Raw genomic sequence first — 17,822 nt, 5'->3', positions numbered from 1 at the left:
CGCAGTTTCGAGAATAGGTGTGGTGCGAGTTTGTGTTGAATCGCGGTGTCGAAAATGAATATGTATAGGTGCGAGTTTTTGTGATACAAACATAAAAACGAGTTAAAACCCACAATTGTGGGTGTAGCACGGATTGACATCTATCCATTTTTAACACTGCGATTTAACACGGACTCGCATCACATCTATTTTTCGACACGATCTTATCGACAATTTCGCAAAATTAACGTGGTACTTAGTTCCTATGTCGCAAAAAAGATGTTGGTGCGCTGATGTAAACATCCCACGAAAAAGGCCGGGATGGCTGGTGCTCTCAGGTTTCTCTGCTCCGATATCGACATCCGATGTGCTCCGACGCAGTGCAGCCAACGTCAGGAAAAACGAGAACGCTGCGACGTTCCGAAACTCATCTTACGTTGTCCTACGGTCGTTCGTTCCTCGACCGCGCCTCCTGCGCGATTTGGGAGCGATTTTGATCTACCGTCTCTCTCCCGCCAATTCCAAGCGGTACATCCATCCCGCTTCGAGTGCGGACAGTGCGAATTTTCTTTCTCTCGAGCAGACGAAACCTACGGCGAGGACCGCGATTTCTTCTCTACGTTCGCACGACGTCGTGGACGATACGAAGGTGGCGGAGGGGGGAATTCGTATTTTGTCATCCTTGTTATCGATGCACCGGGAGCTGTTCTGTCAAACAGTCAAACAATAGAAGCGAATCGTGTTCGTCGTGCCGTGGCAGTGAGTTGGTCCCATCGTCGTTCGACATGTCCGCTGCTGAAGAACGAGAACGTCACGTACAGCTCGCATAGCAACGATGCGATCGGCGGTACGGTACGCCGCGGTTCTCGCGCTCCGTTCGCTCGCGAGAACGCGTTCGCGCCCGAGAATCGCCGCTAAGAGGATGTCATTATCTCGTTTGTCATTGCAGACGAAACACAGTCCAATGTGCACACCGTTTCTACGATTGGCCCGGATGAGCTGCCACCGCCGTATCAGTCCGCCATCCAGGGCGGCATGCCAATGGTCACCTGCAGAGTTTGTCAAGCGATGATAGATATTTCTGGAAAAAGAGATCAGCACGTCGTCAAGTGTTGTCAATGTAACGAGGCCACAGTACGTTTCCAAAGATCATTTCTTTTTTGTAGTTTGTTTACTAATAGGTAATGTTAATGTCATGAGTCTCTATCGTCTTCTTTTCTTGCACAGCCTATACGAAATGCTCCACCTGGAAAGAAGTACGTACGATGTCCGTGCAATTGTCTGCTCATATGCAAGAGTTCTTCGCAGCGTATTGCCTGCCCCAGGCCAAATTGTAAACGTATTATTAATCTTGCTCCAAGCCCTATTACACCTCCAGTTCTGTCCATGCCAGGCATGTGCAGGGTAGGCTGTGCCCATTGCCATGACACATTCTTGGTGAGTCATCAAAGATATATATGGTATATTAAATCTATAATGTGTTCGTTTTTTGTTTATTTTTTTGCTTACCTCTTGCTTTTTTTTTCCTTTGCAACCATTTTATCAACGTATATCTTCTCAAGTGTTTCTTGTCTCTTTTTAAATTCATTAACTTTTATCTCAGACGACGAAACAAAGAAACAAATAAGAGGCAAAAAGGCAAGAGGTAAAAATGCAAAAAAACAGGACAAAGTACATTGTAGATTAGACTTCAAAATTATTAGCTATGTTCAACAGATACAACAGTTGTATGAACATTCAGTAATTATTGTGTGTGATTGGAATAGACCTTTAAATTTATGATAAATCTAGAACAATATATTGATGCTCATTCTACTGTTGTGTCCGTTGAATGCGCCCATTGTTTCACTGACTTTCATCTCTTCAATGAAATGTTGTTTTTCACAGTTTAACACATTAAATAACGCTTTGGCTCGATGTCCACATTGCCGTAAGATATCCTCCGTTGGTCCAGACTTTGCTAGAGGAAGAGGAATTGTATTCGTTTTCATTGGGATTATAGCCTTAATAATTGCTATAGCCGTAACAGTAAGTATACAAACTTGAATTCTTCTTTGTATCTAGTATGTTTATGGTGGAAGAAGACAAGGTGTAACAATTTCAAGGATGAGGAGTAGTCAACCAATAGAATTGCTAGTCGTCTTGCAAAAAGAAACATGGCTCCTTCCTGTCATTCTGTCATCACATGTCATAATATATTACAATACGTATACATAATATATATGAAGAAAAGGAAGAAATTTATGTAGAATTAGTGAAATATTATACAAGTAAGTAAGAAAAATATCTATAGATCACGTAAAAAATATGTAATATATATTTTGTATGTTACAAAATATATAATATACATTTTATATATTACATATTTTAAGTATTAATTTTTATTAATTTATGAGGCTTTGTAATAATTTAATTTGACTTAAACTTGTATCATTGACTGCGTTCAGCAGAGAAAACTATAATCAGAATAGAACATTATTACTTCAGCTTACAACTGCCAAGAAGGAACTTAGTTTACAATAAATACCTTAACCACACTCATTCTTCCACACTGTAAAAGACCTAACACTATTTGACTCTATCTACATTTCTTATTCACTACGCAGCAGATACCTTATTCTTAACTTCTTGCTCATTCCTACGTATCTGTGCTACTGTAGTCTATCCTATCACAGCTCAATATATCACAGTACAGATTCTTCTATTTATCTTATAATATATATACACATCACAGCCTATCTATAATATACATACATTTCATATAATATAATATAATATATACATATCACATAACATTTCTAACAGCCTACCTTATGCAACCAGACGCAATCCTGTTCCACAGTAATAAAACATATTAATCCATGTCTTGTTATCTCAACAGTTCTCTCCTCATCAGTTCTCTTTTTCCTAATCTCTTTTCTCTCTTTAATTTTTCTAAAACTTTACTTTTTTCTGAATCTAATTCTTTGCTCCAAAGTTTCCTCCATATTTCCTCCCTGTCTTCACCTAGATCCCTGAACCAACTGCATACTTTTTGACATTCATTGACATAATATTGATGCAATCCATCCCTATTTCATAAAACGTAACTTCTAAATTCCTTATCTAACCGGTATTTATTTCCTTCTTCCATATTTCGGCATCTAAGTGTCTTACCAACCCTCTCACACCTTCGTCTATTCCAAACCTATACAGGTTTTCCTTCCTTAAATAGTTGAGCATCTATTCCTCATATCAAACTCCTTGTACCTTCCATTGTATCTCGCAGTCCTCAGCTTACTGACCTCCACTGTTTTTGCACATCCCTTTCCCTCCTAATTATTTCCTCTTCTAAACTCCCTTTATTATCATCGTCCACTAATTCTGTAATATCGATCCCCTATCCGTTCCTATTATAAAACTTTTCTCTTTCTCTACTATATAAATCCTTCCACTTGCCCTCTTCCTTCTTTCTCTAACATCCTAATAAACTATCTTCCTTTGATCTCTTTATTCTCTTCTTATACCTCATAGTTCTTATTTCCCAGCCTATCCTTAACTTATCCATAGCTAGTTGCCTCATTATCACATATCTCAGGGTGCAGAATTCTATACTGAATATCTATCTCACGTAATCTAATATAATTTTCTCAAGACTTCCCCTTTCTTCCCATCCTCAAATCTCAACACCATATCCCATAACACTTTGAACCAGATATTTAAACAGTATCCATCTCCTTATAAAATTGTCTGCATAGTCTTTCCCCTAATCCCCATACCTTTCTAGCAACCATCCTCCCTTTCTTACTCAATTCCCCTATGTGATCCTCATAATCGTCTTTCCTATTGAGTGTGAAACCTAAGTTCTTGAAAGATTGAACCTTCTCAATTTCTTTGTCCTCCCATTTCCATAATTCCTTCTTTTCTTTCCCATGCTTATTAAATACTACTATCTTCGTTTTTTCGGCGCATAATTTCCTACTTTTTAAAAATCTCCTAAGTGTATCCATCATATCTAACAGCGCAACTCTATTTTTCGCTAACAAAACTATATCGTCCGCATACGCTAAGTTCCAGATTTTTGTACTATCTATCGCAACTCCTCCTATATCCAAAACTATAATTCACATTGAATTATTTAAGCATTAAAGATCTAGCTTCGACCGTTATAGGCATTTAAATATTTTTTGGAAACCCAAAATTTTGAATAAATATATGATTACATTTTTTTATATAAAAATTTTGAATAAATACAATTTGGAGCTCAATTACAAATTTATGCAGTTGCGCTTAGTGTTTCTTTAATACGATTGGTTCCTACTAGTGTGCCCGATGAATACATAAATTTGTAATTGAGCTCCAAATTGTATTTATTCAAAATTTTTATATAAAAAAATGTAATCATATATTTATTCAAAATTTTGGGTTTCCAAAAAATATTTAAATGCCTATAACGGTCGAAGCTAGATCTTTAATGCTTAAATAATTCAATGTGAATTATATATAATATGTACTATATATGTACATGCATATATACCATATTTATAGCCTTCAAACTACGAGTCGAATTTTTCGGATTTATAAACGCAATTTTATTTGATGATCATTTGTGAATCGATTTGTGAATTATGTAGAATCACCTATGCGAGAAACGGAAGGGCCCTGGCACACAAAAAACTTAAGGCAGTAAGACGTAAGCAGCAAGGAAATCAACATGTTGGATTCGCTACTGCTTATGTTATGGCCTTACGGACTCTACTGTGATTGGTTAATTCGCTTACTGCTTACGTTTTATTGCTTAAGTTTTTTTGTGTGCTATGGCCCGAACGCAGCCTAATTTTCTCTGCTGAACGCAGCCACTGATTAATCTGAATATGTCGCGCCACATTTTGACTAGCATTTTGATTGGCTCATAACGTGGAAGAACATTATTACACCTTGTCTTATTCCACCATGATCTTTTATTTTGGCTGTGTTCCAAAATTCACTGCCAGCACTGAAAATCTACAGTTTACGTTACGTATACTGTACATTTTCAGAACTGGCAACAAATTTTGGAACATACTCATTATGTTGAACATAATTACAGGTCGGGACCTATAAATATGTAAAAACAAATGGTGGAATTTATGTAGCTTATGTTGGTAAGTATAAACATTGTTTTAAATCTTGTCTCTGAGAGAAATCTTGTGTCTAAGAGAAATCTTGTTCCAAATAGAGAAAGAATTAATCAATCGCATTGGCCAAATTGTTCTAATGTGATTTGTTGATTCTTTCTCCAAGATCTTGGAGTAAGCTTTTTAGCATCGTAGACACAAGCTTTAGATTTCGAAGCTTATTGATAATTTTATCATTCTTAGTATTCAAACTTTGTTGCAATAGTTCGTTTATTACATTTTGGATCACATTTCCAGGTGCATTTCTGTTGGCGCTTTTATGCTTGGGCCGCAGCATTTATTATTGTACGATGAAGATCAGTTTGATAGAGGGTCCTATGTAGTCTCCCAAACAACAGTGAACAACCAACAATACAAAATCAATTCCACTGAGATGAATGTCATGTAACCTATTTAGAACAAATGTTTATAGTAATATGACATTTCAAATCCTTTTAAGGCAAGAACAGTATATATATATATATATATATGGCCATATGTGCGTATGCAGATCTATATTGTTTATGATAATGCATGTATACATTATATATAATATGCATACACATATGAACATGTTTCGTAATCGGGAAGAAAGCAAATTTATTTACGATACTTTCTTCAGATAAGATTAATGATCGTAGGAAATCTTTCTCGGAAGCCTGTATTTTATGAAGAATTGTTCCTGTGCACTTTTATATGTACAAGCATAGGAGCAATAGCTATGGGCTTTGAGTTTTATTTTCAACCTACTGACTAGAGAATACTCTCTATATATATATATAAATATATACATATATACATACATGCTTTCTATAATACATCATGCGTATCGAGTACACATAGATAGAATCAAAGTGCAAACGTGCTCATATTATTCCAAATGTACGTATATAAAGTAAGTTTTAAAAATACCATATACGAGTCTGTACGAATCTGTTTTTAAATTTGTTCTTACATTCTATATATATAAAAAACATGTGTATTGAATACATTAAAAAATTATATTGTTTGAAATAAATTTCTGGGTTTATATGGACTTTGTAGCACATTTGAATGCAATTACGAGGAAGATAAAAGTATCAGTGTATATATTAATATTATAAATAATGCACTTAGGAAATATAAATCCAAATACGTGATTATATATACGAAGGATGTGAGATGTTTTTTTAGTTTTCACTGTCATAAAATACATTTCATCGATTATGAAAATTAAAATATTCCTGTTGACGATTTTCGTCATGTACTCCTTATAATCTGCAATGCTCTTTTAAAAATACATTTCTTCTTTCTACACAACTCTTACTCAATTCTATATAAGTTTCCTTTATCATATAATGAAAAATATGTTATACTTGTTAAAAAAATAAATTCCGTTTGGTAAAAAATTAACAGTTGTATTTATTACACGTTATATGAATAAACTTATCGATCCGAAAAAAATGAGTAATTATTTAATTAATTGCCATATGAAACATTTTGTAAGTATATATGCGATATACAGAAAGATTAAAAATATTATTGAAGTAATTAACAAATAAATTATAAAATAGACCGACAGTATTATATAGAGTATTATATAATTTGTATTTTCGATTATAGATTTAAAAATCGACCCATACCCTCCTAATTATAATCACATTCAATTGATTGAATTGTAGAATAAACAGCTCTGCGAAATGATATTTGGAACATTTAAAATTCCCGCTGAGAGAGATGTAAATGAAAAAAAAAAAATCCCTAGTATCAGTCACGCTACTGCGGAACAGCTGATTGCTGAAAGTAGCGAAAAGGAAAATCCGCATCGATAGGGAGGTTACTGAAAAGTATGTGAGAGAAAGGGTCACAAACAGTAATCGCGTCACTGTCTGGAGATACTTGACTTAACATTTTGGACATTAACAAGGAAACACGAACGACGAGTACTGTATCTTCAAATGTGACAGATGTTTGTTGTAAGAGATGTCACAAATTGATATTCAGGATTTATTTAACAAAAGCAGGTAAGACAATCTGTTTTGAAAATATTGCAAAGAATCTGCTGAGCACAGCTATTTTGTTATCCAAATGCATTACTTTTGTTGTAAACACTGATTGAAAACCACAAGAGTGTGAGAGATTTTCTTGCAAGTGAAAAATAGTTGTTTATTGTCATATGGAGTATCTACTGTAAAAGATGTTTAGACATAATAAAAACTGATTCCTTTTTACTATAATTATCGTTCAAACTTAAAGCATTAAATTTTAATCAATTACGTTATGAATTTAGGTTTCCCAGTGGTTGGCGCCTTCTACTTGTAATCTTATATACGCCAATAGGATTTGTACTTGTGTTGCTGCGACTGTTGGTGGTATTGCTGTCTTGGCTTCTAGCATCGCTACTACCTGATTGCAATTCTCTTCGAACATTTTTAAGTTATGGTATTAGGATTGCTTTTGGTATCGTAGTTAAAATCGATACCGACAGTGAACCCAGAGACAAGCAATCGAGGATAATAATCGCCAATAGTGTATCAGTTCTGGATCACTTCGTTCTACGTCGTACGACAGAGACGGTAATCCCTAGCGTTTGGGAGCTACCTACTGCCTTGAGTAACGCGCTGGGAATTCAAAAAATGAATATGAGCAATAAGGAGATACTAATTGCCAACATAAAGCAATTTCTTTCCACTTCCACCTATAGTGTGTCTGTGCAGCCTGAATTTGGTACAACTAACAATCGAGTCGCTCTGTTGAAATTCAATTCCTGGCCGTTCAGTATAGAAACGTCTGTCCAGCCAGTTGCCATCAAAGCATCAAGATCAGAACTTGTACCTGTGCAGCTTACCTCATTAGCTTCAACAAGGTTGACAGAAGCATTTTGGTTTATGTTTGTGCCCTATACAGTTTTCACACTCAAGTACCTGAAAATCAGACGAAACTCTGATCACGAGATACTTGTGCGAGATGTGGAAAAAGATATCGCGGATGCTCTGAGACTTCAGACATGTTCTCATACTGTATCAGACAAAATTGAGTATGAAAAGCGCTATCGCACTCACAGGATACTCAGTAACGCGCGTCCCATCAGAACGCCAAACTCACAAGTTATACATAGCATAGAAATACAAAGGATGGTTCATCAAGTCAGTGAAGTACTTCCATTGGTTCCACAGAATGTGATTCTACGAGATCTCAGTATGTATATAATTGTCTAAAATCTTAATTTAAATTTATTAACTCTTATTATTTTAATTCTTGTTTACGTCTTATTATTTTATTTAATCTTACAGTAATGATTGTATAGCGATTTTTTGGTAACAACAGTTGTTATTAAATCTGCTTGTTTGATTTTTGTCACAGTGAAAACTCGAAATGTTGACATTACGATCGCCAATATTCTTGATGGCATAGTTACTTATACTCCAGAACCTAATCCATCAGCTCAATCATCTGTAACATCGTCCAGTGCATCTTCAAGTTTTGCAAAGGATAAAGGATTGGGTACTACTTCCTTCCAAGAGAAGAAAGCTAAAATGATACAAGAAGCCAGGGAAAGGTATATTAAAAAACATGGACTGATAAATTGCTGACATTCTTACTATTATTTTATTCTGGTTATAACACTGTCATAATAACATCTATATAACATGTTTTACTGTTCATGTATTATATTTACTATTACTTCATGTGTGAATACATCTTTATTTCTAAAATATGATCACACGTAATTGTACAAAACCTATCCATTATAATCATAAGCAATACTTTATAGAAGTTTTTAAATAATGCAATTATCAGTTATGTATTATATAATACGGTTATCAATCATAATAATGGAATTACTCGCTTGAGCAGCAGGGAGATTTAAGACTTTTATATCGAATTTTCAATTATTTCATTGTAGTTAAACAAAATGTTATAGAATATATCTTTTTTTGAGTATATATACGAGGTCAAAAAATTTATATTGTTTTCAAAAGAAAAATTTATACTAGTTTCAATAAATAATAATTTGTACTATGATATATACATAATACAGAGATTATAAAATCTCATAATTTTTAATAAATAAATATAAAAATTACATGATTCTGTTAAATTAAACATAATAAGTAGATGTAATAACTTTTTTAATGAAAATTTAAATAAATTTAGACATATCATTTTAATATTTAATTATAATTGACAATTAAGTCACAAAAGAGTATGGCGGACAAAAGTTTTATTTAAAGTTTTATAAAAAAAGTAATATATATATATAAGCGGAGAAAAGCATGAGATACCAATACAACAATCTATATATACTTAAAATCTATATATTTATAATTACAATTATATAATTATAATAGCATAATTGTGGCTTGTATATATTTATATATACATTTCATATTATTCTTATACTGTCTAAAATTCTCCATGGAGTTCCTCTCGTAATTCCTAGTAATTATGATTATACACAATTAAAGCATATATAATATCTGTATAATGTCTATGGAAAAAAATAGATGAATGTAGGCAAAAATATGCCAATGCCTCTTTAAAATATTTCTTATATATTGTATACTCCATTTATAAAATTTGGAAGACTTGTTTTGTACTATACGTGTTATATGTGATATAAAAAATATAAAATCTATATCATAGAAAAGAATAAATTAAAAAGTAAAATAAAATATAAAAATAATACTTTTATACTATTATAATTAAATTTTATATACACTAAAGAAACTTAATGTTCTCATTGATATTCTCACTTAATAAATGTATGCATATACAGTAATAAATTGTTACATATAAATATAAAAATTTAATAAATGTACATGACACAAATAAAGTGCTTGAGTTCTAAAAATTCAAATCAAACTGTTTCAATGTTTATTACTACACAACTTGTAACTAAGGCCCTGCGCACAATAGAAGGAATAAAGAATTAGGAATAAAGAATAAACGATTTTAACCTATCAGAAATCAGGTATATCGGAATACACGGTTTCTGATAGGTTGAAATCGTTTATTCTTTATTCCTAATTTCTTATTCCTTCTATTATGTGCAGGGCCTAACTATAATAAAAACGAACTATTAAAAATTAGTCATATATGAATCATAGCCAAGAATTATAGTCGCTTTCTTGCTTTCTCTCTCTCAATTATGTTCATTATTATTATATATTATTATATATTAGATTATTAAATTATATGGCCTATTATTGTCTGCTCTTGATTGATAGTAACTATTATCAGTGACTAATTATTCAAAATGCACTTTGTATCAGTATTTAAGATTGCCAAGACAGACATATTTAATATCAAGAAAATCTTCAACTCCATGTTTAGAACCTTCCCTTCCTAAACCAGATTCTTTTACCCCACCGAAAGCAGCCTCCGCGCATGAAATTAATCCCTCATTGACACCTACCATACCGACTTCCAATTTACGCCCAACTCTAAATATTTGCGATATGTCCTGCGAGAAGAAGTATCCAGCTAAACCAACTGGTGTATCATTAGCTTGCTTCAATACGTCATCCTCGCTAGAAAATTTATTTATTACTGCTACGGGGCCAAAGATTTCTTTGTTGTAAATTTGCATGTCTTTAGTTATATTGGTTAATAGAGTAGGTGCATAAAACAATGGTCCAAGGTCTGGCAACGGATGTCCGCCGCAATGTACTTTAGCACCTTTCTGAACTGCGTCCTTTACTAGACCATTTACCATATCCAATTGACTTTTCTTTATGAGTGGCCCATGAGTAATACCTTCTTTACAACCATCTCCCATTTTGATATCTTTCTCAATTTTCGTCACAAACTTCCTAACAAACTCGTCAAAAATATCTGCCTCTACGAAAAACCTGTTTGCCGAGACACATGTTTGACCAGTATTGCGAAATTTACTGGCCATGGCACTATTCACAGCTAGATCTACATCTGCAGATTTAAACACAATATATGGTGCGTTACCACCCAATTCGAGGCCAAGCCGTTTCATGGTTGAGGCGCATTGCTTATATAAGATTTTCCCCACAGCTGTAGAGCCAGTAAATGATAGCACTCTTATCTTTGGATTTTCACACAGCTCTTTGCCAACGGCGGCAGAATTTGTTATACTCGTGGTAAGTACATTCAAGACTCCTGCAGGAAAGCCCGCCTGTTCCGCGAGATCTGCTAACGCCAGTGCCGTTAACGGCGTGTCCTCGGATGGTTTAATGACGCACGTACAGCCAGCAGCAAGTGCGGCACCTGCCTTCCTGGTAATCATAGCATGTGGAAAGTTCCACGGTGTGATTAAGGCTGCTACTCCAACTGGTTGTCTTAATAAAAATAATTCTCTGTTCGAAACAGGAGCCTGTAGTATTTCTCCTCCTATTCTTCTAGCTTCTTCTGAAAACCATTCGACAAAAGAATTTCCATACTTAATCTCTGTTCTAGATTCGGCGAGAGATTTTCCATTCTCTTTAGTCAAAATAAGAGCCAAGTCCTCGGAATGCTCAACCATCAGATTGTACCACTTTCTAAGCAAATCGCTTCTTTCTTTGGCCGTAGTTTTACTGAACGACTCGAAAGCTTTTGCAGCAGCATCAATGGCTACTTGAGTATCGGCAGCATTCATATCAGGAACATGAGCAATTACAGTATTGTCAACTGGATTGCAAATGGGAAATGTCTGTTTGCTACTAGTACCTATCCAATTCCCATTAACATAAGCATTATCCCTCAAGAGATGCATTGTTCTGGAGCTCAAAGGCACATGATGCAATATGTATTGTTGTAACAACTTTATTCTAAGCATTTTCTCTCAAGTGACCAAATGTATTCTGTAAAGAAGAATTGTGATATAAAAATAATTAAATAATAGAAACTTTAGATACAGCTAAAAGTATGTATAAATTATGTATAAAATTATATTACACTGACTCTCCAAACTTATTCACTTATCTATGATTATATTTGCCTCATATGTGATATATATGTTAAATTGTCCTTATCAATGTAATCACGTGTGATTATCTTCCATATGTGACGTATGTGATACAACATGTTTACAATTGCAAATCTATTTTTCATTTCTTATATATTTACATGGGTGGTTCAAGTCAAACATGAACATAAGAATAAAAGTTCCGGTTTGACTTGAATCACTCACGTACTTCCTAATTTATTTCTATAAAGCAGTACACGACATGTTTTCTTGCTGGATTGCTTGCGTTTTGATAAATTAATAAAATTGCACACACACAGAACGCATAATTTCTAAAATTTACTAAAACGCAAGCGATCAAACAAGAAAACATACATCATGCACTGCCTTAATTCTAAAACACAACACTCTTTTCATTTTAGATAGATTAATAACGTTTTTAATACTTACCCTCAACAGGTTATTAATTTGACGAGAGTACTGCGCGTCACTGGTTTTCATTTAACATCCCACCGATCTAGTAATGTTGTCAATTGAAAGCATAATTGACATGATAGAACGAGCTTATATAAGTGACGTCCTCTCACTGCCGATTACATTGCGCTTATAAATCCTCGGTGATCAACGATTCTGTGACTGATTCTGTGTTGATAGTGCCGACCTGCCGACGCGTCGGCGTCCCTCAGTCAATACCCTCTTTATCGAACTTGATTGTTTGTTGTGTTGAAATCACACTGAAAAATATAACGAAGTGTTTCACGCATTATGAGCGGAAATACGAAACGGACCATCTATGTAGGCACGTATAAATTAATAGAAGATATTCAACTAACGTAACTAAACATGCACGTGACATAACCCTCAAAATATCTTTAATCACACAAACTGAATAACTAACCAGTGATCGATTCAACCGGTATAATTGTTTGCAGCACATTTTCTGATTCTACGATTCATTATGCTTGAACTAAATTTTATCTTTATATCAAACAACCACAATAAGTTAATCTTATTTATTTTTTTTATTCCATTAAAAAAAAACTAGGTACTACTTGACAAGTTTGATTGTCCATTAGATAATTAAATTCCTTGACTCCTTTTACATTCTATCCGGTGTCTTTTTATTATTTTAATTTATTAAGTGTTATTATTTTCTAAGATGATGTTTACTAAGTTACTGTAATTGATGATTAATAACAATAAGTTAAAAGTTCCATTTTGCTACAATATTATTACTAACAATGAAAAATATTGTGTGGCAAGTTATCATTCAAGTTCAGATTCTATTCTTATTTTTCAGGTGGTTTAGCCGAAGAAGTCGATGAAAAGGTGTTACATGCAGCATTTATACCCTTTGGAGAAATTGTCGATGTCCAAATACCATTAGATTATGAGTCTGAAAAGCACAGAGGATTTGCGTTCATTGAATTCGAAACAGCAGAAGATGCAGCCACTGCTATAGATAACATGGTATATTTGTGTAAAATGGCATTAATAACATTGGTGAATTGTTTGATAGCATCTGATATCGAGAATTTTATAGACTATGTTGTCGTAAATGATTTATTTTATGAATTGTTGATAAGCTCTTAAAAAATCCTAAAAGTCAGAGTTTTTAAAAATGAATCGCTTAAAGGATATAGAGAGTATTAACATTACTTTGATATAAATCTAACTTTTTTTCCTTATCTAATCTTTAGGCATATGTAAAAACAACGTGATACATTGCTTGTGTTTGCGATAATTTATCAAAATTAATCTATGTTGATTAACAGAATGACTCGGAACTGTTTGGCCGAACTATAAGAGTAAATATCGCTAAGCCGCAAAAGATAAAAGAAGGTTCATCGAAACCGGTATGGGCAGACGACGCTTGGCTACAAGAACACGCGGGCGAGACATTGAAAAATGACGACAATACAAAGACAAATGATGTCGCCCAATCAAAGAAATCAAAACAAAATCCTCAGGTTTACTTTGACATAAGCATAGGAAAGCAAGAAATGGGTAGAATTATCATGATGTTACGAGCAGATATTGTACCAAAGACTGCAGAGAACTTTCGGGCACTTTGTACACATGAAAAGGGATATGGATATCAGGGTAGCACCTTACACAGGATTATTCCAGATTTTGTATCCTTGAATCACATTTTTATTCTATATGAAACCGGTATCTCAGATAATTTTATTTGTCCTTTTTAATTATAAGTAAAAATGTCCTTAACACAAATATCACAGATGTGCCAAGGAGGTGATTTTACGAATCACAATGGTACAGGTGGAAAGTCAATCTATGGCAACAAGTTCGACGATGAGAATTTTGAATTGAAACACACGGGTCCAGGAACTCTATCAATGGCTAATTCTGGTCCAAATACGAATGGATCACAGTTTTTCCTGTGTACAGCCAGAACAGACTGGTTGGATGGAAAACACGTTGTCTTCGGACATGTCCTCAGTGGAATAGATGTACTTAGAAAGGTCGAAAAATGTGGAACAAAAGCAGGCACGCCGACACAAAAAGTCGTCATAACTGCTTGTGGAGAATTAGTATAATTATTTCTGTGTATATACAATTTTTGTAATAAATTGAACTTGTAAAAAAATTAATCACTAAATTTTTATATTTTAAGGCTTTTGAGTAGTCATCACAGCTATATTGAATCGTCAGAAGCAAGAAATGACACGTTAATTTTTGTTATGTGCCATTTGTAAATGAAGACGATTTGGATAAAACGAAATGATGAGATTGTTTTAAAACAATGGTAAAAATGGACGAAAACTATCCTTGTCCTCCCTAACAGTCAGTAAATAATCATAAAAGGCACATGAAAGTAAAAATAGGCTACGCATATACATTGAGCAACAGCACTTCACTTTTTATCATTTTTTACGATTATGATACTGACTGTCATTATTTACTGACTACGTAGTACATATTGTACTCTACACAGGTTGTAGACACGTAACAATAGATTGATACATGTATATATACATACAGAGTTGGAAATGTTATTTAAAAAAAAATGTATGTCACCGTTATTTCTTGTAATGTTAAAGTAAAATATTAGATTAAAAAATTACATAATTTAATAAATATTAATTGTAACAATCAGTATTAAAATTTAAGATTTTATAAACTTTCTCTAGTCTCTATAAACAAGTTTTTCTTTATATTAAAATTTATCTAATAAATCTTTTATAATTTTTTATATTAATATTTTTATTTTTTTAACATAGATTTATGTTGTAATTCATAAATGCAAATTTTATTAAAAATTTTTATTAAACATTTTTAAACATTAATAACATTAAATTATTATTAAGAGTATATTTGAATTTTACTAGATCGATTGTCTTAAAATAAATTGATTAAAATATAAAGTACAAAACATTTTACATGTATAAACATGTGTACATATATTGATTTTATATATATACTCTAAATACACACACACACACACACACACACACACACACACACACACATATACATAAAATTTATATATAGTATATCTATATATTATCACATATTTGCATATATACAATTTACAAACTCAACATTCTTTTTTTCTCTTTCTGCTGTGTCATGATGCAATATCATGTATATACAGAGATTAAATAAATCTATTAAGCATTATTGAAAGATCAAAGTCTACTGAACATGCGAATATGCGATATTGTACATTGCACAACGCTAAACGTATCTGTCTCACATCTTTCAACATGCTACGTACGGTTATCAACCAAAATGTTCGACAATTCAGTGCTAGTGCACAATCCTCGATAAAATGTCATCGACTGGAAGGAAAAGTCGCGATCGTAACAGCATCCACAGACGGGTACGTAATATGAATATTTCATATTTTTAACATTAATTTGAATATTTTGCACAATAGCATTAACGTTGGTTTTAAAAAATCCTATTCTTTTTCGTTTACTATTATAATGCGGAAGTCGATTAATTAGATCGGCTTGATTATTTCTAAATGCTACGATTAGGTTATGTTTTGAATCTTTACAGAATAGGTTTTTCAATAGCGAGACGTTTAGCGCAGGAAGGCGCCAAGGTAATGATCAGTAGCCGTAGGGAAGCAAACGTGAAGAAGGCTGTAGAGGAACTCAAGTCTGAGGGTTTACAAGTCGCTGGTACCATCTGCCATGTAGGAAAGGCAGAAGAAAGGAAGAATCTGTTTGAAAAAGTAAAGAACATGATAAATCATCACTTTCTTTGAGAGAAGCTTATATCTCCATTTCTATAATTTTTCTAATTGTAGGTTGTATCATCATATAAGTACAATTATTATTGGCATATATATTGAGAAGTTAGTTGTAAAATTGTAAAACATTACAGACCAAAACTGACTTTGGAGGCTTGGATATTTTGGTGTCTAACGCAGGTATTAATCCGACAGTTGGTCAAGTATTGGACAGTGATGAAGAAATATGGGATAAGATTTTTGACATTAATGTCAAGTGTACGTACCTGCTAATGAAGGAATCTTTGCCACTTCTTAAATGCAGCAAATCACCTTCTATTATTATTATATCTTCAGTTGCTGGATATCAGCCTTTTAACGTGAGTTTGATTAAAAACACTTTGTCTTTAATTTTGATCTTCTCTATCTATTAAATATTAACGTAGTAAAAGTATTAATAACATCATCAATATATATTTTTCAGTTACTGGGCATATATTCAATTAGCAAAACTGCTTTATTAGGTCTGATTAAAGCTACTACAAGTGAGCTTGCAGATGAGGGAATCCGTGTAAACGGTATCGCGCCAGGAGTAATAAAAACTAAAATGTCAAAAATGGTATTTTTCTACGACTTTCTTAGTCGTGCATTCTCATCAAAACTATATCAAAGGGATATCTCGTACACAAATTATTATGTTTTCAGCTTTACGAGTCAGAAGAAAGTCACGAATTGGTTAAAATGAGTAATAGTATGAGAAGACTCGGAATGCCCGACGAGATTGCAGGCACAGCTGCATTTTTAGCAAGTGATGATGCTTCTTATATTACTGGTGAAACTGTAATAGTGTCTGGTGGAACAAACTCAAGGCTCTAAATCATTTTGTAATAACATACTTGTTTTATATTATTCTATCTGCAATTTACGTTTGTGCAATAATATTGGGAAGTTCTTTTTTACTGGGAATTATGGAATTATTTTTTTAAAATTGTGTATGTATATATATATACATACACATATATATACATATCTATAAATTTATATTAACCTGGTATACTCATCAGTATATGGGAAAAAATTGTAAAAAGTATTACGTAAAAAAAAACAAAATAAAAACTAACAAAGTCATACATTTAAATAATTGTATGAATTATTTAAATGAACCTATGACTGGTATTCATAATCCTTTCTTATTTTAATAATTGATGTTAATTAATGTCATTTCATTCATTGTTTTAAAATGCTAATACAGCTTTGATTGACATAATAAATTTTTAACATAATAAAATTGTATGTACTTAAACAGTTTTAAGGATGTATCTGAGATACAATCGTTGACAAAAGTCCCCAAATTCGAAATATTTGCATAACTGCGCCAAACGTGTAGTAAATCTAAAATATATTTATTTTTAAAAAGTTATTTTTCACTTTTTCAATATTTTATTAACTTTATTTGTCATTTTTCAATTTTCTACAACAAAACGTTATTTACCAGTGCAAAATGAAAAAAGAGTAATTGGAATATGGTTAAAAAAGAAATATATATGCATTATTTAAACAATTAAATATATTATTATGGCAGAATATGCTATATTGAGCCATACAT

At 32.9% G+C, this 17,822-nt stretch overlaps 5 protein-coding genes across 6 annotated transcripts; 4 read left to right on the top strand and 1 right to left on the bottom strand.

The window, feature by feature from the left end:
• The first annotated feature begins 300 nt into the window (after positions 1 to 300).
• On the top strand, positions 301 to 5,603 carry LOC108725008 (type 2 phosphatidylinositol 4,5-bisphosphate 4-phosphatase). Its single transcript, XM_018451759.1, has 6 exons — positions 301 to 826; positions 929 to 1,113; positions 1,207 to 1,416; positions 1,867 to 2,007; positions 5,048 to 5,102; positions 5,373 to 5,603. Exons 1-6 carry the CDS (start codon positions 301 to 303, stop codon positions 5,456 to 5,458), a joined length of 1,203 nt encoding a protein of 400 aa, XP_018307261.1. The 3' UTR covers positions 5,459 to 5,603.
• A 1,317-nt stretch (positions 5,604 to 6,920) lies between these two features.
• On the top strand, positions 6,921 to 9,020 carry LOC108725019 (ancient ubiquitous protein 1). The gene is made up of 3 exons (XM_018451771.1): positions 6,921 to 7,117; positions 7,384 to 8,291; positions 8,457 to 9,020. Exons 1-3 carry the CDS (start codon positions 7,077 to 7,079, stop codon positions 8,684 to 8,686), a joined length of 1,179 nt encoding a protein of 392 aa, XP_018307273.1. The 5' UTR covers positions 6,921 to 7,076; the 3' UTR covers positions 8,687 to 9,020.
• Positions 9,021 to 10,153: 1,133 nt separating this feature from the next.
• On the bottom strand, positions 10,154 to 12,541 carry Ssadh (succinic semialdehyde dehydrogenase). Of its 2 annotated transcripts, none has more exons than XM_018451769.1 (2): positions 12,466 to 12,541; positions 10,154 to 11,911 (listed from the first exon to the last, which is right to left on the bottom strand). In XM_018451769.1, exon 2 carries the CDS (start codon positions 11,884 to 11,886, stop codon positions 10,366 to 10,368), a length of 1,521 nt encoding a protein of 506 aa, XP_018307271.1. In that variant the 5' UTR covers positions 11,887 to 11,911; positions 12,466 to 12,541; the 3' UTR covers positions 10,154 to 10,365. The 2 variants fall into 2 exon arrangements, with proteins under 2 accessions (XP_018307271.1, XP_018307272.1); XM_018451770.1 differs by lacking the exon at positions 12,466 to 12,541 and adding an exon at positions 12,006 to 12,026.
• A 201-nt stretch (positions 12,542 to 12,742) lies between these two features.
• LOC108725020 (peptidyl-prolyl cis-trans isomerase E) lies at positions 12,743 to 14,573 on the top strand. The gene is made up of 4 exons (XM_018451772.1): positions 12,743 to 12,814; positions 13,316 to 13,485; positions 13,791 to 14,150; positions 14,256 to 14,573. The coding sequence occupies exons 1-4, from the start codon at positions 12,781 to 12,783 to the stop codon at positions 14,571 to 14,573; spliced, it is 882 nt and encodes a 293-aa protein (XP_018307274.1). The 5' UTR covers positions 12,743 to 12,780.
• Positions 14,574 to 15,641: 1,068 nt separating this feature from the next.
• Dhrs4 (Dehydrogenase/reductase 4) lies at positions 15,642 to 17,176 on the top strand. The gene is made up of 5 exons (XM_018451761.1): positions 15,642 to 15,859; positions 16,042 to 16,219; positions 16,372 to 16,596; positions 16,701 to 16,835; positions 16,922 to 17,176. Exons 1-5 carry the CDS (start codon positions 15,690 to 15,692, stop codon positions 17,090 to 17,092), a joined length of 879 nt encoding a protein of 292 aa, XP_018307263.1. The 5' UTR covers positions 15,642 to 15,689; the 3' UTR covers positions 17,093 to 17,176.
• The last annotated feature ends 646 nt before the right edge of the window (positions 17,177 to 17,822 follow it).

The sequence above is a fragment of the Mycetomoellerius zeteki genome, unplaced genomic scaffold (assembly GCF_001594055.1).
Source record: "Mycetomoellerius zeteki isolate Tzet28-1 unplaced genomic scaffold, Tzet1.0 scaffold321, whole genome shotgun sequence".
NCBI classification, from domain to species: Eukaryota; Metazoa; Arthropoda; class Insecta; order Hymenoptera; family Formicidae; genus Mycetomoellerius; species Mycetomoellerius zeteki.
Note: the sequence above shows the minus strand (reverse complement) of the source record. Positions and strands in the feature narration are given on the sequence as shown.

What these genes read in the sequence shown, in the direction of transcription:
- Dhrs4 (XM_018451761.1), top strand. Translation starts at nt 15,690, where the DNA reads ATGCGATATTGTACATTGCACAACGCTAAACGTATCTGTCTCACATCT. An exon ending in GTAACAGCATCCACAGACGG is followed by an intron (nt 15,860 to 16,041) that starts GTACGTAATATG and finishes GAATCTTTACAG; the next exon opens with AATAGGTTTTTCAATAGCGA. An exon ending in GGAAGAATCTGTTTGAAAAA is followed by an intron (nt 16,220 to 16,371) that starts GTAAAGAACATG and finishes AAAACATTACAG; the next exon opens with ACCAAAACTGACTTTGGAGG.
- LOC108725019 (XM_018451771.1), top strand. Translation starts at nt 7,077, where the DNA reads ATGTCACAAATTGATATTCAGGATTTATTTAACAAAAGCAG. An exon ending in GATTTATTTAACAAAAGCAG is followed by an intron (nt 7,118 to 7,383) that starts GTAAGACAATCT and finishes TTATGAATTTAG; the next exon opens with GTTTCCCAGTGGTTGGCGCC. An exon ending in TGTGATTCTACGAGATCTCA is followed by an intron (nt 8,292 to 8,456) that starts GTATGTATATAA and finishes TTTTTGTCACAG; the next exon opens with TGAAAACTCGAAATGTTGAC.
- Ssadh (XM_018451769.1), bottom strand. Translation starts at nt 11,886, where the DNA reads ATGCTTAGAATAAAGTTGTTACAACAATACATATTGCATCATGTGCCT.
- LOC108725008 (XM_018451759.1), top strand. Translation starts at nt 301, where the DNA reads ATGGCTGGTGCTCTCAGGTTTCTCTGCTCCGATATCGACATCCGATGT. An exon ending in TAGCAACGATGCGATCGGCG is followed by an intron (nt 827 to 928) that starts GTACGGTACGCC and finishes TTGTCATTGCAG; the next exon opens with ACGAAACACAGTCCAATGTG. An exon ending in AATTTATGTAGCTTATGTTG is followed by an intron (nt 5,103 to 5,372) that starts GTAAGTATAAAC and finishes TCACATTTCCAG; the next exon opens with GTGCATTTCTGTTGGCGCTT.
- LOC108725020 (XM_018451772.1), top strand. Translation starts at nt 12,781, where the DNA reads ATGAGCGGAAATACGAAACGGACCATCTATGTAG. An exon ending in GAAACGGACCATCTATGTAG is followed by an intron (nt 12,815 to 13,315) that starts GCACGTATAAAT and finishes CTTATTTTTCAG; the next exon opens with GTGGTTTAGCCGAAGAAGTC. An exon ending in ACAGGATTATTCCAGATTTT is followed by an intron (nt 14,151 to 14,255) that starts GTATCCTTGAAT and finishes CAAATATCACAG; the next exon opens with ATGTGCCAAGGAGGTGATTT.